Genomic DNA, 27,247 nt, shown 5'->3' with positions numbered 1-27,247 from the left:
CTACAAAATATAATTAGAGTTTTCCAAGATTTCTCTTCAAGACTTTTGTTGCCAAAAGCTCCAACTATGGGCTGCAAAACACAAGAGAGTATTAGTGTAGAGAGAGAGCAAATTAAACAAAATATAATACAAATTAATATACAAGACACTAAATCAAGTAATGGGAGTAAACTCCCATACTTGTTTAGCTTGGGAAATTACTCTTAAATAACTCTAAATCAAAGAATCATGTAATTTAAATGAATAAATGATTCAAGTAGATAATGAGTGAGAAAAACTTCCCTCTTGCTCTTCTTTAGATGAAAGACTTGGATTGAAAATTGATGAGTCTTGAGCCACTTTGAATCTGGGAGTGAGTTGATCTATGTGAGACTTCTCCCACGCCCAAATGGATTCCTACGCACAATTTCAAATAGGTTTCTTTCTACACACTTGAAACAAATATTAGCTTGTAAACGATTAGAGCATCACAATGGGTGAGATAGACCAAATATTCCTCCAAAAATAATTTGTTAAGCTCACTTCTAGAATGCTACTCTAAATCAAGGATATGTGAAAGATAGCTTGCACATATCAATCTAAAACATATGGAAAATATAAGCTAACAACATTAAATATGCAATAGAATTGAAGTATAATAACAAATTATGGAAGGATATTACCTCAAAATGCCAAGAGAACACCACCAAAATTGCCCCAAAGTTTTTGATTATATTAGCAAATTGCAAGTACAAAATGACATAGTTTCGTTAAGCCCAATAACTCATAACATGAATACATAATAGAGCCCATTGCTCACTTAAATTGAAGCTTGGGAGCCAATCCCAATGCAAATGGTGATGATACCAAAGCAAATGGATGACAATCCCAATGCTCCTGCATGCAAATTCGAATTTCTCAAGTGGCAACTCAATTTCTTCCTTAGAGGCCCATGTAATCCTTGATGAGGGAGACTCTGTTGAGATGAGGGGACATGTGAAAGAGTGAAGTGGAGTGGTAGGAGACCACTTTCCACCTCACTCAAGTGAAGTCCAACCCAATCTCAAGCCAACTCATGATATCTCCTTGAAGCTTGAGTTAACCTTCTCAAATCGTGGATCTTGTTACTTGAAACTCATTTTTCTCCAAGAAATTAGATTTCCCTTTTTGTCACATGTTTTTTTCTTGATACTTGCTGCATGGTGGAGTCCACATCACTCTTTAACTCCTTGATGATTTTCTACCTCATTTCCACATCATTTAACATGTGTGGATATTTATTTTCTCCAATTTATTTAAATTGTTGGGCTAATTTATTCTCACATTTCCCACTAAACTTAGGAAAAATGGGTTTTGAGGTTCTAGAACTTATTTTTTTACCTGTCAAAGTGTGTCATAGTAGAAAGTTGAAGGTGAGAGGTGTAATTTTGAGCACACATACCCTAAAAAGTTTATTCAAATTTCCGTCTTGCGGGAAATTAAAAAAATTAAAAAATTGACCCCTAAACCTATTCAAATTCCACAAAATTTTACGAGTGATCTAGTATGGTAATATACAATGACTCTAGACACTAGAACTCATCCAAGGCCTCATCATCAAGTCACACTCCGACTTTGGGGCTATGCTTGGAGGAAAAATCTCAATTAATTATTAAGTCCTCGAAAGCACTTAATAATTAACCAAGTAAAAAAACCCTGCCAGAGTAAACTCACTTGATGACAAAGTCCCAAGTTACCCAGGCCCGTTACATGACTCAACTCATTACACTAACATCATTTTACATCATCCCAGTAGAGCTTGTGGAATTTGATTAGAACATGAGAAGAAGTAGAGGTAAAAAACTCTAATGATATTGTGAACTCTAATAGTACATTAAGCCTCTGACATATCTTTGGGCATGGAGTCTTAAATTTTTTTCTTTAGGTGCACTTTAGTGGTCAACATGACAAACATTAACTTGTTAGATTTCATAATGAACTTCAACAACTGTAATTGAAAAGTGACATTCCTGTACAATTTGTCAAATGGCTACACTAACATGTGTGGATAAAGTATTTATTGTCGACTTTTCATGATGGCTATCTAGCTAGAAAGAGAGATTTTGTTTCTTAATCTAATATTGATCGTTCATGTGTTTTGCACAATGAAACATTTATGCTTAAGAAACACATGCTTATGATATGCAGGGAGTTGAAAGTCCAAACAAATTTCTTTAGATTTTTTAATTACCCCAAGAATTCTCTGAAATAGAAGACAATGATTTAGAAAATAAATAAATTTTAGATGTATATTTAAAAAAAAATTAGGGTTAGGCTTTTGATTCCACAATTCATAATTTCTGGACAAACGCTGCGTGGATTGAATATGCTGATTCTAAGTGCCCCCATGGTTCATATAACCTTAAATTTTAAAAGGATATATATAAAGTAATAAATATGCAAAAATGTACAAATTGCGTAGCTATACCTGTTGGCAGATAATTTACAAAATTATAGGAAAAATTTAGAAATGTTGTCATTTTCTTTCAAGTATCAGAATTTACAGCCAAGGTTTTGGTATGATTAATAATGTACATAAATATATCCATGATAACAATAATAATCATAATAATAAACAATATTAAATAACCAAATGTTACATGTCTAGAGGAATGTTTGTTTGAGTATCTGACCATTTGATGTATGTATGCAATTTCACATGCTATTATAATCATTGATCTATCATCAATCAATTATATATTCAATACGTTATATATATATATATATATACAGTAATGGATATATTTGTATTAGAAAACACTGGCCAAAATGGACAGCATTGTAATATAAAAACTTGACTTTGGCCACAGAATACTGACAAAAAGATAAAACCTTTTAGCCAAGATTCCATACCTACATAAATCCTGCTTTTATAGGACTGGCAGGTATACTGTCTTACAAGTTGAAACAACCAAATAGATATAGAAAGTAAATTCTGTAAACTAGAGGTTAAACTCTTGAAGGATGTCAACTTTGAGACCTTCCTGAGTCTCTAAAGGTGCATCCACAAAGTGCAATTCTTTGTCAGATATATATATATATATCCCCTCAAAACCATTCCAAAACACCCAAAAACCATTTGCGTGGGGTCAGCTATCGACCTAGCAATAAACTGGCCGGTTAATGGAAACCCTAGCTTGCACGCATGAAAAAACTGGTTTTTTCTACCGGTTAGGTCCTACTAGGTAATGAACTGGCCGGTTTGACTGGTTTCCGGTTCAAACCGGCTGGTTTTGAATACTAGGCATGAAATTGCCACCCGTTATGATAGTTATGTCACACAACAACAGGTGTCCTTTCATGTAAGCATGAATAGCTCATTCCACCTTACTCATCCCCGAAAAACATCTAAGTTTATGTGCAATTGATGGGTTTATTTTTAGGTTTGCACTCACTGATCTCAATGCCATCATCAACTCTGCTCTCATCCTTCACAGTCATCTGACATCAAAACTCTGCTCTCATCCTTCACAGTCATCTGACATCAAAACATTATATTTATCTTACATGAATTTTTCATTGTTATCGTATTTTTTTTTCCTTGGAATGAAAGCACAGGAAACCTTGGAGCACTTCCCCACATTTCATGGATGGTAAACTGGGTAAACTGTTGACCCTGATTATGGGGCCTCGCACCAAGGGAATCGAAGAGTGTTGAACGTGTTATCAACAACAACTAGCAACAATATCAAGGAACAAAATGTCTGGCTCTAGACCATTTGAGCTAACCCTTGGGGCTTCATTGTTATCCTATATATTCAGAATATTTTATATTTAAACACCTTCATTGCATTACATTTGTATCAAAGCTCAACTTGGGATGATAATGTGGGGACACTCCTGCCCAACCTTTGGTAACTTGAATTTGAGAGGTTCTCTGATATCAGCCTCTGGCCACAGCCCTGTCTTTGGTCACAGAAGCCCCTTCTCTGGTATGTTTATCTATGCCATTTGTGGATCTATGTGAATATACTTGTCTATTATTTTGATATGTTTGGTTGTTATTTTATCATGTATATAAATAATATAGCTGAACGCCCATAGGAAAAGGCAATAGTTATTGTTAGAAACAATGCCCCAAGTGCTTTTCAATGGTGTTATTAAACAATAACCTTTTAATTTTGCCTGTTGTACACACAAAAGACATCCCATTTGTTATAAAAAATACAAATTGATGATATACCTTTTGAATCCATGATAATGATATACTGACCAGATATGCTCGACAGAAACGATGAGATTCCTCTGTGAATTGTTCTTCTAAAGTTTGACCATTTGGTACTCAAACTGTTTGCTTATATTTTCTTATCTGGTTCCTTACACAGATTGAGTTTTTGAAGGCGGAGAGCGAGTTGCCAATTGAAGAGCTGCTTGCTAGATATAAGCAGGTCGGTGGGCATGCAGTTAGCTCCACCTTATGACAAGTGTTTTTTTTAACAAAATGTTTCTTTCCAAGTTTTTGATTTATTCTTAGTGTTTTCCCAGATGGAATGCTCGGATGAAGAAAATGCTGATGACCCAGAAGATGCAGAGGGAACCTCTGAGGCACGAAAAAACATGTCAAATGCAATCCTTGTTGAGAAACTGGAAGATGGTGCTGAAAGAATTGGAACATACTTAGAATATGATTCTTCAGTTGCCGAAGAAAAAGATGGGGATGCAGTTTTGAAGGTGGAAATTTCTCCACCAGAAACAAATGAGTTACAGAAAACAACTGAAGAAGAAAAAACCAGTGAAGTTAGAATTGCTGATGCAGCAGCTGCTGCGCGTTTAGCACAACCAACAGGAAATACATTCTCTACGACCAAAGTTTGCACAAAGTTGCCATTCCTTCTGAAACACTCGCTTCGTGAGTATCAGCATATTGGTTTAGATTGGCTAGTCACTATGTATGAGAAACGCCTTAATGGAATCCTAGCAGATGAAATGGGCCTTGGTAAGACAATTATGACAATAGCACTTTTGGCACACCTGGCATGTGAGAAAGGAATTTGGGGACCACATCTTATAGTGGTTCCGACAAGTGTTATGCTTAATTGGGAAACAGAATTTATGAAGTGGTGCCCTGCTTTCAAAGTACTTACTTACTTTGGGAGTGCTAAAGAGCGTAAGATAAAACGACAAGGTTGGGCAAAGCCCAATTCTTTCCATGTCTGCATTACAACATATAGACTCGTGATACAAGATGCCAAAGCTTTTAAACGGAAGAAATGGAAATATCTTATTTTAGATGAGGCTCACCTGATTAAAAATTGGAAGTCTCAAAGGTGGCAGACACTTTTGAACTTCAACTCAAAGCGGCGAATCCTTTTAACGGGAACACCACTTCAGAATGATCTCATGGAACTTTGGTCCTTGATGCATTTTTTGATGCCTCATCTTTTTCAGTCACAGCAGGAATTCAAAGAGTGGTTTTGTAACCCAATATCTGGCATGGTGGAGAGGCAAGAACTAGTGAATAAAGAAGTTGTTGATCGTTTACACAATGTATTGCGGCCTTTCATATTACGTCGCCTGAAACAAGATGTGGAGAAACAGCTTCCAAAAAAATATGAACATGTAATATGCTGCAAGCTGTCAAAAAGACAGCGCAACCTGTATGAAGATTTTATTGCGAGTTCAGAAACACAGGCAACTTTGGCTAGTGGCAACTTTCTTGGTCTCATTAATGTTCTGATGCAGCTACGTAAGGTGTGTAATCATCCAGATTTGTTTGAAGGCAGGCCGATTATAAGCTCATTTGATATGCTGGGGCTTGAGCAACAAGTATGTTCAGATATTTGTTCCATACTCAATGCTGACCGATACTCATCTATTGATTTAGTGGGAATGAATCTGGTTTTCTCTCAACTAGAATTTGTGATGAACTCGTGGGACTATGATCACGTGTCAAAGATTGCAACTCCCTCCTCACTGATTCAGGAGGTTGGTAATTTAAGAGATGAAGAATTAGGCCACCCTGTTCATAGGCAGGAACCAATGCACAGAAGAAACATCTTTGAGGAGATCCAGCATGCTCTTCAAGAAGAGAGATTGAGGCAGGCAAGAGGAAGGGCTGCAGCCATAGCATGGTTGAACACACTGCGTTGCAAGAGGAAACCTGTGTATGGAATGGATTTAAGGAGAGTCCTAACTATTGAGCATCCTGTTTATGATGTTCATAAGAAAAGGAACAATCCATCATGCTATCTGGAGTCTTCATCAAGACTTGCTGATCTTGTCTTGTTACCTTCACAGTGGTGTCAAAAGTTGTTGGACTTAATTAAATCTTTTGTCTTTGCAATTCCAGCTGCACGAGCACCTCCACCAATTTTCTGGTGTAGTAAATCAGGATCTTCTGTTCTAAGCCGTCCAATTCTAGAAGATAATACTAGCAAAGAGCTCAGTGTGCTTCTTGAACCTCTTAGACCTGTTATTGTGCGAAGGCAGTTGTTCTTTCCTGATAGGCGACTTATACAGTTTGACTGTGGTAAATTGCAAGAGTTAGCAATTTTACTCAGACGGTTAAAATCAGAAGGGCACAGAGCACTGATATTCACTCAGATGACAAGAATGCTTGATGTTTTAGAGGCCTTTATTAACCTTTATGGTTATACTTACGTTAGGTTGGATGGCTCTACCCAACCAGAAGAGAGGCAAATACTGATGCAGCGGTTTAACACAAATCCGAAAATTTTTCTTTTTATTCTCTCAACCCGAAGTGGTGGTGTTGGGATAAATCTAGTTGGTGCTGATACAGTTATCTTCTACGACAGTGATTGGAACCCTGCAATGGACCAGCAAGCTCAAGACAGATGCCACCGAATAGGGCAGACACGTGAGGTGCATATTTACAGGCTGATTTCTGAGAGAACAATTGAAGAGAATATTATAAAGAAAGCAAACCAGAAACGTGCACTTGACGATTTGGTCATACAAAGTGGCAGCTATAACACTGAATTCTTCAAAAAACTAGATCCTATGGAATTATTTTCTGGCCTTCAGGGGGTGAGAACAGATAAAGTGAATATAAATGGTTCTGATCTGGCAAACGATGAGACACAGCATCTGTTGTCAAATGCAGATGTTGAGGCTGCATTGAAAAATGCAGAAGATGAAGCAGATTATATGGCCTTGAAGAAAGTTGAACTGGAAGATGCTGCCGATGATCAAGAGTTTACAGAGGAAGTAGTTGTCAGACTGCTAGAGGATGATGAATATGCCAATGACATGGAGGAAGCTAGAGCAGATCTAAAGAAAGCTCAAGAGGAGGAGGAGAACTTAGATCTGAAAACCATTCATGCTACTCATGTCACAGAGATTGAACATACAAATAGTTTAAACACTGCTCTTGTTCCTGCTGTTGATTCAGAGGTTGATATGATGGGTGATGTCCAACAGATGGCTGTTGCTGCTGCTGCAGCGGGTCATCCAAGCACATCACTGGAAGACCATCTGTTGCCAGTTGAGAGATATGCTATGCGATTTTTGGAGCTGTGGGACCCTATTATTGACAAGGCTGCCATTGAATCTCAGGTTAGACATGAGGAGGCAGAGTGGGAGTTAGATCGACTTGAAAAGTTAAAGGAGGAACTGGAAGCAGAGATTGATGAGGATAATGAACCTTTACTCTATGAAAGTAAGCATTCATATGTTACTTTACAAAGCACTTTGTGTTCACTTTTATCTTGTTTTTTTGTTTTTTAATCTCCATATCTAAACTTTGCAGATTTCATCTTAAAAGTCCTTTTCGCTGTAGTGATTGCTTTAGGTGGCTTTTTACTCTCCACTGTTCTCTCTTTTCAATTTTTATTTTGCACTTACTCTTTTTGCCTAGTAGAATATATTTAATATTTTTCTGTCAAAACATATCTAGAACTCCCTAATTGAAGTGGCTTAGACAGTAAGTTTTCTTTCAGTCCTATTGAGTTTTATTCTGGTCATTTAAAGCCATTATGATAATTTCATTTCCAAGTTGCTATTTTTTATTCTAGTATAATAAATAATAATAATCTATTCTTAAGGTCATGGTCTGGACAAACACCTAATTGATTTATAAGACCCTCTTTTTTGTGGGACAGGGGACCCCCTCTGTGCAGCAATTTGACTGCTTAGTCTGTGGAAATGTACATACCCTACCCCTCTGTCTTATAGAAAACATTGATTCTGCATAATATTATTAATTTTCAAGACATGGATATGTTGTTTGGATGCTAACATAAATTTTAAGAGCATAGGAATAGATACAGAACGATCAGTGTTTGGGTTTCCTGTGAATGTTCAGGTTCTCCTATTTGCCTTTGCAGTTGAATTTGTTTTGAATTCCATAGACACTGATTTACTGCCTGTGTATTTTTAATTTTGGACTTAAACCCACAGCATCTAATTAAATCTTTCGCAAGAAAATGTCTATTTGGAAGTCCACCATCTAATTAATTCTTTGGGAAATGTTAAAGACTTAAAAGCCAGTTAAACTTTGCATGTTTTAACTTTTAACTTTTAACCTTTTTCATGACATGTGACCTATGCAATTGCTTAAGTTGCTTTTATTCTTTTCAACATAAAGTGCTATGCTAAGTATATTACATAAATAAATGACCATTAGACTAAATAACTGTCACCCTCTCTAAATGTTCATATAGGAAACAATTGCCTGTTCCAACAAACGAACTTATGGAGACTAGACATGTCATGGATGATGTCTGAAACCTGCCTGTAAGTTGTGCAACAAGTCATCAATTGAATACCCTTTCAGCATAAATCAACCTGCTGGAAATTCTTCAATTTCCTGTCCACGATTTCACATCTTGATACCCCTTATACACACCACATGGATGTCTTGAAAGTTTGAAACAACTCCGAAACATGCCTTTGAAGCTGCAGAGTGGGTCAAGTCATCAACCATTGTTCCTCCCATTGCCTCGTTAGCTCGAATAGAGCCATTGTTTACTGAAATTTCAGTGTACTCAGTGCAGATGTAGAAGCTGATCTCAACTCGAAAAAACTGTTATCTTAACGTGGGCACTTAAGTGTGTTGAATGTTATGCACTGGGCCTTTGTTACCTAATTTAACCTATAAATAGTCTGATCCACAAGATCCCTCTTGCCCTTGAACTCTACCTCTTGTAGTTGATTTTTATTGTATTTTACGCAATGTTATCAGAACCGAACGGAAAACCTTGTGGACCGGGAACTGGTCGGAACTGGATTGGAACCAGAAAAAAACCAGAAAAAAACCGGTTTACAAAAAACACATAAAATATTCATATTTTAAAGGAAAAACATATATATTCATGTGCATCCATATGAATCCAAACCATTTATACACAAATATCAAATATGCAAAAGTTCTCATTTATATAGCAAGTAATAGTGCATATTACCAAAATAGCACTCGGTGCAAAACATCGCTGAACCAAAAATGTTACAAACATCAAGAAGCAGACTCGAAAAGGCCTTTATAGTCCAAAATAACACGATAGATCATAAGTATTATACTACAGCCTACAAGCTACAGCTACAATAAATCATTGATCAAATCATCAATCATCATCCGATACTTGATCATCCTCCTCATTCTCATTTGAAGAATGAGTAGTATAAGTCTGCAATGGGATTATGGCTTGATTCCCTTGGCCATGAAGCTGCTACTTGTGCTTCTGATATATCTGTCTCTGCATCCTGTGGAGGTGGGTCCAAGTCCAACCAAGAAAGGTTTTCATTGTCAAATGCTGGTGCCTGACTCTCAACGACCCATTCTGATGTTGGATCAAAGTCACCCAAGACAATGTTGCTTGATTCAGGGGTTTTATTCAACAGTTGGATCAAAGTCACCCATGACTCCAATCAACGCTTCAAATCTGCAAAAAATCTCCCTCAGAACAACCCTGCAAAAAACTCTTCGAGTTCTCCTCACTGAACTCAACTCAAGAATTGCAAGAGACTCGTATGAATTGTGTGAGTGAAATAGTTGGGGTGGGGATAAAGTAGCGTTAAAAAAAAAGAGGTTTTTTTAATGCCCAGGCTACGGGCCTTGCGGACCAGCAGAACCGGTCTCCTAACCAGTCTGGTACTGAACCAGTCTTTTCTGGTTCAGAGGGCCGGTTTGGACTGGTTTTGCCCACTGTTTTACAACCCGGCCGAGTCAACCCGGAAACGGCCGTTTCGAACCGAGCCAGCACCTTTTTTAATGACCCGGCCAGCAACCCGGCTCGGTTGACCGAGTCAACTATGACTCGGCCGAGTCATCCAATGACTCGGCCGAGTCATAGTTGACTCGGTCAACCCGGCCGGGTCCGTATTGACTCGGCCGAGTCAAAGAAGCAACGGCTGGGCAGCGTTAAAGATGAAAAAAAATAACTTTTTTTGTGATTTTTGGTAAAGTGCAATTCAGTTTATGGATTCCAAAGGGTAATGGTAAATTGTTAAATGCTTTTGGGGTCCATTTCCCCCTCCCAAACCCTATTTAAGACAGCCAAATGCTCTCATTCACTCACAGCAGTCTTATGCATTTGAGTGAGAGTCTTCTTTGAGAATTAGTGAGCAGTTCTTGAGCTTGTTTTGGAGCAGCAGTGAGGAGTCTTGGAGGAGCATTGTAGCTGGAGTGAGGAGCTTCTTGGGCAGCCATTTGGAGCAGCATTGAGGAGCTGATTTTTGGAGCAAGCTTGAGGAGGCAGTTTGTGCCTGGAGGTATTTTTTTCCACCTCTACAAATCTGTTTTTGCTTAGTAAATTTTAGGTGCATATCAAGAAAGCTTAGAGAGTGTTTTTTGTCAAATAAATGAACATTGAATCATTTTTTTTTTTTTTTTTTCATTTTCAGATTGTTTTCCTAGTCAAAAAATGGCACCTAGAGCAAAAGATCCTGCTTGGGCAATATGTTGAAATGGTTGATAGTCAGATGTGTTGCAAGTTTTGCCATAGGAAAATTAAGGCAGGTCTTGGGGGGATTCATAGGCTGAAACAACACTTGGCAGGGATTAAAGGCCAAATTACCGCATGTCCCTCTGATGAAATTGAGGAGATTAGAAAGAATTTGTTGGCCAGCTTTGAAAAATTTAAAGAAGATAAGGCTAGGCAACAAGAGATACAGGCTGAGATTGGGAGGAAGAGGGAGATACAAAGAATGATGGCTACCAACCCCCACTATGATTTTGAGGGTTCTTCCTCTATCCCTCAAACTGAGGCATCCAACCCTTTCCGTTATGTTCCTCCCTCTTTTGGTTCTGTTCAAGATAAGGGAAAGGGTAGAATGAAGGGTGATGTGACTATCAAAAGTTATTTCACTCCCTCCTCTCCATCAGATGCACATGGTCCTGAAGTTAGTAAAGGTCAAATTCAGCCCACTTTAGATGACCATTGGAAGAAAGAATTGAGGGAGACTGCTTGTGACTACATAGCTAGATGGTGGTATGATGCTGATATCCCCTTTAATGCTGCTCGTTCACCATATTATGAGCCTATGTTTGATGCCATACATGCTACTGGAAAAGGCTTCAAAGGCCCTACTGTGCAAGAGCTAAGGGGGTTTCGTTTGCAGAAAGAAATTCAATCCATTAATGAGTATTTGCAAGAGTTCAGGGACTCATGGGCAAGAACAGGGTGTACCATCATGTTAGATGGATGGATTGATCAAAGAAACCGTACCATCATAAACTTTCTTGTCTTCTGCCCACAGGGAACCATGTTTTTAAAATTAGTTGATGCATCTGATAAGGTAAAAGATGGCCACTTGTTGTTTCAGCTATTGGATGAGGTTATTGAGGAGGTGGGGGTGGCTAATGTTGTTCAAATCATCACAGACAATGCCTCTAACTATGTTCTTGCTGGTAAACTGTTAGAGGAAAAACACAAGACCATCTTTTGGACCCCATGCGTTGCACATTGCATAGACCTCATGCTTGAGGATATTGGAAAACTAGATTGGGTCAGAAACACTGTAGATAATGCCAAAAGCATAACAAAATTTATCTACAATCATACACTGGTTTTGAGTCTCATGAGGAAACACACTGGAGGCAAGGATATTATTAGGCCTGCCATCACTAGATTTGCTACACATTTTTTGACATTGCAATCTATGCTTTCCCAACATAGAAACTTGCAAAAGATGTTTTCCAGTGATGAATGGAATCAAACCAATTGGTCTAACAAACCAGAAGGCAGAGAATTGAAAAGGAAAGTCCATGATGAAACTTTTTGGAGAAAGGCAGCAGAGATTGTGAAGCTTGCTGAGCCACTAGTTAAGGTGTTGCGGTTGGTGGATGGGGAAAGGTTGGCTATGGGCTTCATTTATGAGGCTATGGATCAAGCAAAGGAGCAAATAAAGACAGCATACAAGGATAGAGTGGCAAAGTATGGGCCCATTTGGGCAATCATTGATGAAAGATGGAACAATCAACTCCATCGCCCTATACATGCAGCTGGGTATTTTTTGAACCCACGGTATCATTATAGAGCTAAGGAGTCAGGAGCTTTGAGGGGGGAGGTCAGAGATGGACTGGTTGATTGCATTGAACGCATGATCCCATCGGAGTCTGATCAGCTGCAGATACATCAACAGGTCACATCCTTCAGCAATGCAACAGGTACCTTTGGGAAGAACCTAGCAAAGATTGCAAGAGAAGCAGATGAGCCAGGTAAACAAAAATTTCAATTTTCAATTTCTTAATGGTTTTACAGTTTTACTTTTTTTATTAAAGACTAAAGTTTGTTAAATCATTTATAATTTGAAAGTTAGATATAATTTGTAATTTTGTTGAGCTTCAGCCTTCATCTAACTCATAACTCATTACACTCCTATGTTTTTTGCAGCACAATGGTGGGAGGCCTTTGGTGGCTAGTGCCCTCAATTGCAAAAGTTTGCAATTCGTATTTTGAGTCAAACTTGCAGTGCATCTGGGTGTGAGCGCAATTGGTCTGTCTTTGAGAGGATTCACACAAAGAAGAGAAACCGTTTGGAGCAAAAACGGTTGAATGATCTAGTTTTTGTCCAATACAACCTTCGGCTTAGACGGAACCAATTGCTGAACAAAAGACCTGATTCAGATCCCATTGTGTTGGAAGACATTGATCCAACATCAGATTGGGTAGTGGAGAGTCGTGCACCAGAGTTTGATCCTGATGAGGATCTTGATGAACTTGAACTGGGTCTGGAACATCAACTTCAGCCTGTTCAGTTGAATGCAGATCCCGATCCACCAGCCTCAGTCTCACAGCCAGCAAGGACTCCGAGGAGTAGGACTCCAGTTGTAGGTGCTTCCTCTGCTCAGCCACGATAGAAGCGCAGCCGCATATCTACTCTATCTCAGCTTGCATCTGCTGCACAGCCTGCTAGTGGTACTGGCACCACTTCTACAGTTGCAGTTGGAGACGATGATGATGATGAGGAGGCATGGGGCCCCTTGTCTGACTCTGATGATGATGATCCAGAGATTGGTCGAGATGATCTTGGCTCCTCTGGCAGTAGCTACTAGCCAGTAGTACTAGTATTGGAGTCTGGTCACCATCACAGTTTACTTTTGTTGTAGAGGCCATTTCTAGCCTCCTTGGTTATTTGTGTTTTGTTTTGAGTCTTTGATCATGTATGACAGTTGACTATGTATTGCCATTGGGTACCATTTTGATATAATGGATTGGTTCATGAGCCTACTTTGATCATATGTTGTCTTCCATCTATATTATAATGCTGTGTGTTTGGAAACATGAATGAAAATCTTTAAAATTATGTTTAAAATATTTAAAATTATGTTTTTTTATAAAAAAATAAATATTTAATGTATTTTTTACAACGACCGAGTCATTGAAATCGAGCCGGCCGAGTCATTACCGAGTCGGAGTCGGAGTCGGAGTCGATCCTCGGCCGAGTCGGAGTCGGAGTCGGAGTTGTAAAACATTGGTTTTGCCCCAAACCAGTGGGACTGGCCGGTTCTGCCAGAACTGGTGCGGTTCCGATAACATTGATTTTACATCTAACCTGCTAATCCACCTGCCAAACTGTATTCCCATGGCTTGTACGATCTTGGATATGCCCAAATTTCAGTTTAGGAGAAAGGAGTGCTTTCTTCAACTTGTACGTTCCTATCAAATTGGGATTCAATAAAATTTAAATCAACAAACAAAGAAACAGTTCATAAAAGGGAAGGAATCTTCAAGAGGACTTGCCCTCACTTTTTAGCTATCCACTTGTTACCCCAATGCTAAGCTGTGGAATCTCTTTATTCTTCATTCCTTCAATCCTTGCACCTGTTCTTGAAAACTAATTTTCCAGTTTCAAACCAACAGATATTGACACATCATTTCATGATGTTTGCCTATTAGCATGCCCTTGCTTAACTTGTAGACCAGTGAATTCTCCAACTTAAAAAAATATCCATCATCCATTTCTGAGGGTCATCTGAGTTGTCCTTGACCCTAAAAAGCTTCAGATTGACTATAGGAGTTGCATTAACTGATTTATCGAAGTCCAATCTTTGAAAATGATTGCCTTTGCTGGAAGCTGTATGCAATAACTTGACATGTGAACAATGATTCAATAAGATCAGAGTGGCAGAAAATTTTGATAGTAATGAATAATCATCCAAGGCACTGTATTGAAAGGGAATGAGTGTCTGATTTCATTCAATTGATTGTTAGATCCAGTCTACAAGATTGCTAATTCCAAGTCATTGATATTGCTTCGATCATTGGAAATGGATTTTGTACAACCAAGGCCTTTACTATTAACAAAATATTTTCTTCTTGGGAAGTTGGAGGATGTTGAAACTACAAAGGTACGAAGTGGAGAATTTGTGTGTGAATAGAAATGTTTCCTTTGAGTAGAGAAGCGAGGCGACTTGTTGTAGCAAAAGGTAACTTTTAGATGTATGTTGTTTATAAGATTTTGGTAAGTTTGTTGAATTCATTTTCCTTGAACACCTGTTTGATATCACTAAAGAAGGTATCTGGAAAGAATAGCAATAGTTTAACATGACATAGTAAAATTTTATTCGTTTCTTGAAATCTGAAACAATTAGATTATCACAAAAGTTTACTTTCTCCAACTCTTTTCCAATTTTTTTGTTTTTGTTTTTGTTTTTCTGTTGTTTTGTTTTTCGTTTTTTTGTTGTTGTTTTTTTCCACTTTATTTATATTCTAATTTTTATTTTGCTGATTCCCCAAAGCCTCATTTCTGGACGATTGCTGCACCTGCACTGTATCCTTGGTTGATGCTGATCTGCTCCCATAGCTTGTCTTTTTTATCTTCTGTCCTGTGTTTTACTGTGTCTGAGTAGTCACTTGGCCCATCTTCGATCAACGAATTTCCTAAGCCTTGCTTTTCTTGACTTCTATTCGCTGTGGCTTTGATTCCATGCCAAGCTTTATAGACACAAGCATAGACACAAATGCACATAGAATAAAGGAGATAACAGATTGCTTAGTTATTTGGTGATGCAATGATTCATTACTTCGGGGTCATTGAGCTGTGTCTTTCCTTGTAGCAGGCAACTTGAAACCCTTCACTAGGACTGGTATTTTTTAACTGCAACATACAGAGCTAAAAGCTTGATAAATTAGAGAGTGAATGACCAACAAAGTCAGCTGGATATTGCTCTGAAATGGATTCACAATGCTCTTGCTATCCAAATCACGGATGAAAACAAGTTGCAGGTCGTTCTAGGGGTCTCTTGTACTGTCTGCAGTCTTCTGTTGTTGAAATGTTGATGACAATAGCTAAAAATGATGTAATCTGATGGTACCAACATGTAGAGACGTGTTTGTTCCACATTCCCTTGCAGTAAAACAGTACTGAAGCAGCCCTGATTTTCAGAAACTGGAGAAACTTTCTGAACCGTCATTTGCAAGGAAGGAAACAAGCTTATATTGAGGTCTAGTTTTGTTTGATGTCAAGCAAAAGATTGAGCTATCTAGCACTGCAGTGCCTTGTTAGAGAAAACGTGGGAAAAGAATAGAAGAGGCTAAGGTGGGCTTAATAGAGGCACCGTGACATATGTAGAGTGTTCACCAGCTGAGGAATAGTTTTACCAGCCTCCCAAGCAATATGAATTTATCCCCACTTTTAGAGCAAGTGAACATCAATGATAGTGCAACTGGAAACTGCTCTGATGACAAACAATATCTATTAACAGGTACCTGAGAAAAGAATGCCAAATGTTCTGCATCTGGCGGTCACTGAGGCTGTGTCTTTCCTCCTAGTAGGCAACTTGACATATGTAGAGTGTCCATCAGGTGAGGAATAGTTTGACCAGCCTCCCAAGCAATATGACTTTATCCCCACTTTTAGAGCAAGAGAACATCAATGATAGTGCAGCTGGAAACTGCTCCGATGACAGACAATATCTATTAACAGGTACCTGAGAAAAGAATGCCAAACATTCTGCATCTGGGGGTCATTGAGGCTGTGTCTTTCCTTGTAGTAGGCAACTTGAAACCCTTATCTAAGACTGGTACCTTTCCCTGAAATATTCAGAGCTAAAAGCTTTGATAATTTAGAGAGTGAATGACCAACAAAATCAGTGGGATTGCTCTGAAATAGATTCACGATGCTCTTGTTATCCAATTCACAAATGAAAGCAAGTTGCAGGTCGTGCTAGGGGTGTCTCAAACTAGTCCCCAGTGCTCATGGCCACTTGATGGGCTTTTGAAGGAAGCTGTATCTGGTTGTCATGTCTGCAGTCATTGTGGCTAGAAATGATTTGTTCACTGAATATCGCTTCATGTTAACTGAGTACCACTGTTATTAACTGATTATTGCCTCCTATTTCCGTAGTACCTATCTAATATTACTTAGATTGGTAGTAGGGCAGTCAAACAGGAGGCAGAAGCTACAAAAGGAATCAACATGGAAAGAGAGTGGCATTTAGCATGAGATCAAACAAAGACCCAGATTGGGTTTTTTTCAAAGAAAAGCAAGATTGTTGTTATGGAAATCAATGAAAATAGAAGAGAGCAGGATCTCTCACAATCAAGATATGTTGAGAAGCATGTGCGGCATTTGATTGATTGGAATTTCTAGCAAACTCAGACCAGCATAACGATATTTAGACATATGACAGGAATGGCTGAATGATGGCTCTGGATAGCACACAGAGGTAGGAAAAAATAGCATTGTAGTTTGTGGCAGTTACCAAGGAGCTTGGTCAGTTTTGCACTTTGAATTGTTGCATAACTCAAGTTCAGACAAGTCAAATTTGAGTAGACAGACTTGACCAAGGGAAGATAACCAGATGCAACCTACCAAAATCTAGATAGGCTTTGAAGTCCCTTGCAATTTGTAAGGAAGCCCTAAGCTTGGAATATTGTTCAGTGTGTGGCTATTGTAGTTATGCACCTGTGTACCTAAATCCTCCATATGTGGTGCACAAATCAAAAGCCGATAGAGTAGCTCTAGTGGCACTAAATCTTGTTACTTATCTCACAAGTGCTTCAAAGTTCACCTCATTATTTAGACATGCAAAGTTCAAGGAAAGTGATGTGCATGAGTTTGTAAAACAACTTATCCACTGTCTACCATGATCGTCAATGCCATTCTCCTGCAAATCTATTTCTGTAATATGTTTGCAGTGCATGGCAATGCTGACTTTTTCAATGAAATATCGCCGATTACCCTCTTTTTGGTCTACGTTTTCACCTGTGCAATTTTGGCTCGACTTTCCTTTTTTATTCCAGGGCATTTTTCAATTGCATATTGACAATATCGAGCTTGAGAGTTGGGAGAAGGAATTATTAATGAGTAAGGCTGCACTAATTAAGCATAATCAGCTCCAAAGATACCATGCGAGAGATAAACAGACAAAACTCCTGAGTTGCGTGAGGAGGATCTCCAGGCAAAGAAGAGTAGAGGAGACATGCGTGGAAAGGGTAGAGTAATCCCTGTAAATTGTATGTTATGGTGGGAGAATAAACAAGAGAATAAATGGTTGGGATTGCTGAGAAGCAGATCTAAGGGATATCTGGACCACACTTGCTCTGATACAATCATGTAAATGGAAGAGACAAATTAGATAAGCATGAGATGCAACTTCTCTTCTGGCTTCTTGCCTTCCACACAAGTGAATATTCCAAGTTTATATAATCCCTAAGGATTATGTTTCCAACAGTTGCCACTACACAAAAGCTTCTTGTTGCTCCTATTACTGATGGTGAGGAAAAGGTTTGTGGATGGCAAATTGGAAATATGAAAACTTTGATTACATGTGCAAGGTATCATCTTTTGGATGTTGTAACATGATTGATAGTGGGCCCATGCATTCTAATTGAGTGGAACAAGATTGAGATGAAATGAAAGGACTTAATTATGAGTGACTGCATAGTTCACATGGGTGTCCTATATGCCCAAATGGTTGTCAAATTTATTTATTGGGACTTCTTATCCATGATAATTATGGATCAAAAGATGTTTTAGAAGATTCAGTATTTTGATGATATACATGAGGATGGTAGACGAATTAATAGAAAATGGAACCTTGCCATTATTATGTCAGCAAGTTAACATGGTTTTTGCCCTTTTTGGAGGTGCATTTCAGGACTTGCAAATGCGTTTGGATAGTGCTAAATAGGATTCTTCCTTAACTGGAAAGCATTGGGGTGTTTCTGTAGAAAATTTTTGTAATGCTGTAGCCCTCCCAGTTTTAAGGTTTTGCATAAGGTTTAATGCCCAAACCCATCATAACATTTAACTGATATGAATGTTAGGCATGCATTCAACTTAAAACATAGAACTACTCTACTCTTTAGGCTTTTCACAGCTGATACAAGAGATAAAATGCAAGCACACACACACTCAGAATTTTACACAATGTTTTTGGTCTAATGACCCTTGAAAAACCCACAAGGGGAAAACCAGTTCTAAAGGAGGATTTAATTGCTCTTAAGGAAATAAATACACAGTAGAGATAAAAAATAACTTATTTCCCTCTCTCTTGGTGATGTCACTGCTCTGAATACATAGAAATTCGAGCCTCCACATAGTCATAAACACAGCTGTGATATGCCTTGAATTCTGTGCACACTGCCACCCAACAGTGCCTTGAAAAATGTTCCAGACAGAGCAGAAGTCTACTCAGAAATTCATGTCAAAGTCTGAACAATTTACCTCCTGGAAACACGCTGAATGTGTCTCGAGATTTGTGCTCCAAGCCACAAAAGTACTGAGGCAGTCTCCTAAAACCTCGGCCCTGTTGGTAGTACTGTGGCAGCAAAACAGTCCTTTGAACAGCTTCCTTTCAAACCAAGAATTATGCTGTCTCAAAAGCAGCACTGCTTTCCCCACTATTTCGGCCAGCCAACACAGGAATCTTGGCATGTTAATTCTGCTTGAGAATCTTGGGATTAGTGCCTGTTGTTTTTGCTGGAAACTCGGTTCTGTGACTGTAATTCTGGCAAAAATCAAGGGTTTCAAACAGCCCCTCTTCACCCTTGATTTACCCTGAGAACCACTCCCAGTCTCCCACAAAACCTTTGCTGGCTTTTCCTTCTATTTCGGCTTGCAAACTCCCATATACAAGCTTGCTAATCGTAGCCCGAAAATCTTGGGATGTGTGCCAATCTCCAGCAGAAAATTTAGGCTGTCTTTTATCTGTACGCTGCTTCTCCTTCCTTGCAATCACAGCACCCTCTTTTCCCCTTGCTCTCATCTCCTCAATAGCACATATGAGAGAATAATGCAAATACCCTTTCCTTTTTCTTTTTGTCTTCTAATTAGAAGAGAACCCTAACCCTAAGGATCTAATTGCTGATATTAAATCTCAGCTCATTAGATCAAGGGTAGAGATCATTTTTCTTTCATGACAAAAAGGTTCATAGGACAAAATGATAAATGCCTAGGAAACAATTCTTGGTACCTTTTTTCTCAACAGTTTCCAGAAGTTTTGCCTCATCTAACAGTGGGACAAGGTGATGAAATTGAGGAGGAACTTGATAAATTTCATAATGAACCTCAATATCATGTATGCAAGTGCAAATGAGTTGGAAATTGTCGTTTCTAGGAAGTGATAATTTGACAAAAGGTGGTGCAAGCACTTTGTTATTAATGTGTTGCGGAGTGAGCTTATAATCAACTTATAGGATGCTAAGGTACGAATGAAGTTAAGAACAATACATGGAGTGAGCTTGCAAAGCAGAATATGGAATGAATAACTAGAATGAACAATACAAAGGTTGGTCTTAAGTTAGAACCACGTGATTTTTATCTTAAAACTTGGTCCTTGTGGGCACAATTCCACTTGTTAAATTGCTAAGTGTGGACTTTTTTTTGTTGATATAGAAAAGGACTGTAAAATGTTTCAGAGGTGTTCTCCTAATCTTTAATGGCAGCCAAGATGTAAATGGTGCTAGGGGTAGTTGGATGCTTCCTTATTGTAGGGTTGACCGAAAACTGTCACTAGAAAGCGTTTACAATGAACATAGGCTATTGTAAGTTGAAGCATTGCCGAGGGAGCTTTATTCCAAATTGTTTGAAAGTGGAAGGTATTTAAAATTGATTAAGTTGTTTCTTCAATCATAATATCTAGCAATGAAAATTACGTTGCTCAAACATGGGTGCAAGGAAGGTTGGCTGCGAACACACCAATTTAATTGAGTGTTATCAATACACTAGTCTTGGTACGTTAAAGGTTAATCCAAATGATATTGTAATTTTCTTAAAATGGTAGAAATGACGACCATAAATCTTTGTCTTGCTAGTGGCATAATAGGCAATGTTAGGGAGAAAGATTTGATGCTTAATTATTGTAGTCTTATATTTTTACAGGAGGACAAAGAGGTTGGGAAAGTCTTATAAATGCTTCAACACACTATAATTTCTTTGGGGCAAAGAAAGTGAATGAGGGGGGCATTGTTATGATCATTGGATACAATGAATTATTTCTCATTAAGAAAAATGCCATAGTTTGTTGGTGACAATGCATGAAATGAATTAGGGAAACACGATTTTGTTTAAGAAATGCTAGCCCATATTAGAAATTATGAGGTATTAAAGGATGTATGGTAGTCTGAGAGCAAGATAAATAAGATAAAATAAGATAATTTCATTAATGTCCAACAAGATGACCACGAATATGTGAAAGGGATTGTTGAGCATAATAGTGCAAAATACAAAGCGGGAGAGTAGGAGTTGCTTCTATAAAATAAAAATAAATCGGCAAGATAAAAGTAGATAAAAATAAAATCAACAAGTTAGATTTTGTTGTTTCAAGGTTGGAGAGCTTTCCTTAAGTTGAACTTGGGTATGGAGAATAAGAACCCTAAGTATGTGTAGGCAGTGGTGATCTCTATCTCCACACCTTGGAAGGAAAAATGGTACCAAGAGAGAACATTCTTCATCCCATTAAAGATCATTCACCTTGGTTTAACTAAGGTTGACTCTCAATTGATGAAGATTGCAAAAACTAAGGTACCGAATTGTCTTTGTAACTCCTTTGGGGTAGAGGACAGAGGATTACATGACTAGCGGGAAGGAGAACAGAGATCAAAACTTGGTGAAAATGGTACCTATCCCCTAGCTATATATGCTTTTGAGGAAAAGACATCAACTCATCAATGTAAATCCCAAATAGTGGGGGACAAACAGGGTATCCCTGCTTCACACCAATGGTACCTTGATGAAGTTTTGAACTTCGTTAGTTGTGTGAAGTCTATCAAGTACATACTCATAGAGGCTCGTGTGAAGTCTATCGAGTACATACTCATAAAGGTGCATGATAGTTGTGGTGAGGATCACGAAGATGCGAATTTTGCAAGTCTTTGGAATAGGGCTGTTGTTGCTGCCTTACACACACACCTAAGTTAGTGAAAAAAGCCCTTAACTCCACAAGGTGTGGTTGGTGGCGAGAACTAAGAGAAGGGGTTGTCACCTATTCCCAACCCTCTTCATTTAAACTTTGTCCTAAAGACTCATATCATATAACTTTTCATTAGGGACCACCCCCCCTTAGCTAACCTAGGAGATAAAACGGAGAGAGTTGGGAATAGGTGACAGCCCCTTCTCTTAGTTCTTGTCACCAACCACACTTTGTGGGGTTAAGGGCTTTTCTCACTATTTAATAGGAATTTTTCTCGTCTGGATTGCGCAATTCCTTTAGGTCAATCTTTGACTGCATGCATGATTTGTACAACTTGGACTAGTTTACAACTGATAGTACACTGCCCTTGATCAGATAATTGGATGATTACTCGGTGTGAAAAAAGTTACACACCCTTGACTGAACCTCCACTAGTTCTACTAACAATGAGAACTAGTTACACTGACAATAACTCAAATTAACTGAAATAGATTGCTACAAATTAGCAATCAATCATGTAGAATTGAACTGGAGTATCCAACTCAAATTTACTGAGTTAATTGAGTGACAAGAGTTGTCACCTCAGTTAACTACCTCCAAGTATTTTGCTGAAATTGAAATTCGAATTTCTCCTAATTTAATCAAGGAAAAATTAAATTAGGATTTTCTTGCTGCATTTTCAACATTTCGTGGAAGCAGGGGGTCCACCTGCAGGAGCCGGGTGTGGAGGATATGTGGTTGGAGAAATTGTAAAGTTGTTAAAAGAATTAAATGCATTTTACGAATATGATATTATATTATTCGATGTATTAGGTGACGTGAGCTGTGGAGGTTTTTTTGCTCCATTGAACTATACAGATTATTGTGTAATAATTACAGATAATGGATTCGATGCATTATTTGCAGCTAATCGTATTACTGCCTTTATAAGGGAAAAACCTCGTACACATCCACTTCAATTAGCGGGCTTGGTGGGAAATTATACATCTAGAAGAGATCTTATCAATAAATATGTAGAGGCCTGTTCAATGCTCGTAATACAAGTATTACCTATTATTGAGGATATCTGAGTTTCCCTTAACTATGTTTCTAATTATTATCTAGGCATAGCAAATCAAATATTGGCGCAACTAGAAGGTATTGCACCAAAAGAGATTCCAGATTGGGAATTATTCAATTTACTCTTTGATCTTTATCTAAATCCCATTGGTGATGGGGGACAGAAAAAAAGGAATCAGGAAACTTGGGTTTACGAGGATTTAGAATCAACAATCTATCCACAATTTGTTGTCAATTTCATTTTTTCTTTTTTATTCATTATTTCTTTTCTTTTTTTATCCTCATCCATTTATTCTTCCCCTCCCTATTATGTCCACCGAAATTGATGAAACTATAACTTTTGAATGTGGAACGGGTAATTATCATATTTTTTGTCCTATTAGCTGTGTATCCTCGTTGTATCAAAAGGTTGAAGACGGTTTATTTTTGGTAGTGGGCACAAAAACATGTGGTTATTTTATGCAAAATGCACTTGGAGTTATGATTTTTGTAGAACCTCGCTATGCAATGGCAGAGTTAGAAGGAGATATCTTGACCCATTTAATTGATTATGAGGAATTGAAAGCACTTTGTATTTGGATAAGAAAAGATGGAGACCCCAACGTCATCATATGGATAGGCCCTTGTACTACAAAAATAATAAAAATGGATTTGTAAGGTATGGCACCCGAATTGGAATATGAAATTGGAATACCAATTCTAGTGGCAAGAGCAAATGGACTGGATTATGCTTTTACTCGGGGGGAAGATACTGTGTTAGCTGTAATGGCACATTGTTATCCAGACCAAGAATTCCCCATTGGTGAATCAAAAGAAACTGAAATAAAATTATTCCCTTTTTCTCTTCTGAAGGAAAAGAAATTGGTGGAATATGCCAATCATCCTCAGTTATTTTTGGGTCTTTACCCTCGAATTTGGTTTCTCAACCTAATATAGAATTAAGATGCCAATTCATCAAGGTATCAGGTTGGTTGCCCGCTCAGAGATATGTTGATCTTCCATCACTGGGTGATGGAGTTTTATGTTTGTGGGGTTAACCCATTTCTGAGTCGTACAACAACAACTATGATAAGACGAAAAAAATGCAAATTAATCGTAGCTCCTTTTCCTATTGGTCCGGACAGAACATGTGCTTGGATCGAAAGGGTTAATCCTATATTTGGTATTGAGGCCCAAAGTGTGGAGGAAAGAGGAATGAATATGGGAGAGTTTAAAAGATTATCTTGATTTGGTACGCGGAAAATCTGTCTTTTTCATAGGAGATAATCTCCTAGAAATATCTCTAGCAAGAATCTTAGTCAGATGTGGTATGATCGTTTATGAAATTGGTATTCTATATATGGATAAACGATATCAAGCTGCTGAATTAGTGCTTTTACAAGATACATGTATAAGAATGTGTATACCAATACCACAAATTGTGGAGAAACTAGACAATTCGAATTAGATATGATGTATGTGCGAGCTACAACCCGACTTAGCCATCACTGAAATGGCTCATGCTAACCCATTAGGGGCTAGAGGAATTGGTACTAAATGTTAAGTTGGATTTACTTTTGCTCAGATTCATGGATTTGCTAATTCGAGAGATGTACTCGAATTGGTTACCTGTCCTCTACGACGTAACGAAAATTTAGATAACTTGGATCAGACCACCATGGTCCGAAAGAACAATGATTTCTATACCAGTACTCCTATTACTAAATAAGATAACAGGGAATATATGTATTAATAGCATATGCATATATCCAGATGTTAGAATATTGATTCTAAATCAATTTTCAATATTTTAGATATTGGAATCTATTCTGTTAAATCAAATTTATGGATATATAAAATAATAACTATTTCTATTCGTATCTCCCATATATATGGGGGATACTATATATATTTATTCTATTCCTGTTTCTCATTCTTTGATTTTGATAAAAAAGGAGTTTCGATATGATAAGAGTACTTGGTCTACTATGGGATCCATTATCATCATGGGTAGAAGTCTCAAGTTCGATCATCTTATTTGGGCTATATTATGGATTTATTGCTACATTGCCTTTTGGTCCCTCTAAAATCCATTCCATGAGATCCTTCTTTTTGGGAGAAACTCTCTATGGTATAATAGCCATAAGTGGTTCTATTACAGGACAATTAATAGTCTTTTTGTCCATGTATTATTCGCCCATCTATGCAACGTTGTGGAAACCTCATGCAATAACTTTGTTAGTCATACCATATATGTTCTTTCGTTTTTATCGAATTATGAAGGAACCTTCAAGTTCTAAATCTCCGCACCGCATGAATTCGATCAACAATCCAAAAAATAGTCTATTTATGGGTGGTCTGATTCTTCAATTGTTGAATCCCATTCTTTTAGCAAATCTCGTATTAACAAGATTGGTGAACCTCTTTCTTTTTCGTTACAGTGATAATATATCCTTTATGATAAGTAGTTTTTGCGGTTGTTTGGGTGGTCATATTCTATTCATCATTTGGACAAAATTGGTGCCTTTTCGTATACAATGTAGTTCACTTATCGATTATACTTTATTAAGACATTATATCCATCGAACCTTTAGTTTTATTCTTTATTATTGTTCATTCTATTTAGGTAGAGTCCCATCACCTTTTCCTAAAAGTAAAAATGACGACGACAACAATGACCGCTCTTAGGCTATGGCTAAAGATGACCGCTTTGTGGCTATGGCTAGAGATGACTGCTCCGTGGCTATGGCTAGAAATGACTGCTTCGTCTACCCCGATCTAGCACCTTTGGAATGTACTGCATGCAACACTTCTCACTATTGTTGTTGCTACTGCAACATCTACAACTAAAGAGCATAAAAAATTAAATAAAATATAATCACTGAATCAATCTACAATTGTCTACTGGAAAAACTGTGTTGTTGTTGACTTTGATACTGAGCCTCTTGATTTGCTGTCAACATTGCTCTGTAGTCCTTAGTATCTGACTGACACTGATCCTCCTGCTACTAAATATTGTGGGCCCCTGTAGCAAGGTAATGATCCATGAGACAAACACATCTCAATGGACCCTGCCCAAATTTCTACAACTCGTGGACTAAGAATCTACTTCGCTCCACCTCACTCCTGGAGGTATATTTGCATGTGCTTCCTCTGCCCATTTGGCTCAAACTCTCCCACTACTGGAGGTCTCTGCATGAGTGGATGTCTCCACTCTTCCTCTTGTTTGCTTCTCCATTTGTGGTTGCTCCACAACTTCTTGAGGCTGCATGTTGAGAGGTCTAGCATGCTCCCTCTCAACCACCATATCTCTAGTCTCTGCCTTGCTCCTCAAGGCTTTGCATGCATCTTCTACCTCAAGTGCATACAGGTTCTTGACTCGAACCCCAATCTACTTCACCTGCCCCGTGGCAATGTGTCTCAAGAAAGCCTTCCCTTTGCTGAATATCACATCGTAGCCACAATCTTCAAAACTCCAACGGAGACAAGATTCTTCTTTAGACTCGGAACAAACATCACATTTTTAAGCCTGAGAGGGGAGCTTGACTCCCTTTGAAAGGTGACAGTACCAATCCCAGTCGCATTGTACCTTTCGTCATCTCCAAACTTAATGTTCATCTGGAGATCTTTCTCCTCCAAGTCACTGAAAAATTCTCAAAAATCCAACATGCATAAAACCGAAAGTTAGTTGTTTTCCAGGTATAAGAGGACTTGTCCCCGACAATGACACTAAGAATGTTACGCTTGCCACCTACACCTACTCGTTAGTGAGAAAAGCCTTTAACACCACAAGGTGTGGTTGGTGGCAAGGACAAAGAATTGGGGCTGTCACCTTTTCCTGACTCTCTCCGTCTAAGCTATCTCCTAGGTTAGCTAAGGGGGGTGGTCCCTAAATGAAAAGTTGTATGATGGGAGTTTCTAGGAGATCAGTTAGTGTTAATTTGGATTACTTGTTAAAAAATAACTAGTTTCCAAGAAATGAGCAAGCATATGAATAAACAAGCAAACTTGAAATATATATTCAAAATGTAGACTAGTGTCTTCAAGTAAATAACAATAGCTTGCTCAAAATGAAATCAAGTTACAAATGATAGACAATTCAAATGTTAGACCAAGATAAGCATATGAACATCAATTGCAACTATAAAGGAAATAGTACTTTGGAAGTGAATGCCCCAAATAACAAGATACATCAATTACTCATGAGTGTAATGATCATCAAAGCAATAACATGAAATAGAATTGCACCAATGAACAATATTCCAAGTACGAGAAAATAAATTGTTGCAAAAGTAAAGGACTCAATACTTGCATCTTAAATGCTTCTTGAAATAAAAATTTAATATTTGCAAATGAAACTCGAAACACATCAAGATAGCAAAATGAGAAATTGCAAGTAAAGTAAAATGGTGATGTAAATGCGCTCTTGGTTTA

General features: G+C 38.1%; 1 protein-coding gene across 3 annotated transcripts in view; it reads left to right on the top strand.

Annotated features, from left to right (window-relative positions):
• Positions 1 to 27,247, top strand: part of PIE1 (SNF2 domain-containing protein / helicase domain-containing protein) — a 134,702-nt gene that overhangs the window by 91,573 nt on the left and 15,882 nt on the right. For all 3 annotated transcript variants that reach the window (XM_089417712.1, XM_089417710.1, XM_089417711.1), the window contains 2 exons: positions 4,344 to 4,406; positions 4,504 to 7,636. In XM_089417712.1, the coding sequence (XP_089273838.1) occupies positions 4,344 to 4,406; positions 4,504 to 7,636 (3,196 nt within the window). The remainder of the gene's footprint in view (positions 1 to 4,343; positions 4,407 to 4,503; positions 7,637 to 27,247) is intronic.

Source organism: Pinus tabuliformis, chromosome 3_2 (assembly GCF_031772625.1).
Source record: "Pinus tabuliformis cultivar Carrire ecotype Pingquan chromosome 3_2, CPIR1, whole genome shotgun sequence".
Taxonomy (NCBI): Eukaryota; Viridiplantae; Streptophyta; class Pinopsida; order Pinales; family Pinaceae; genus Pinus; species Pinus tabuliformis.
Note: the sequence above shows the minus strand (reverse complement) of the source record. Positions and strands in the feature narration are given on the sequence as shown.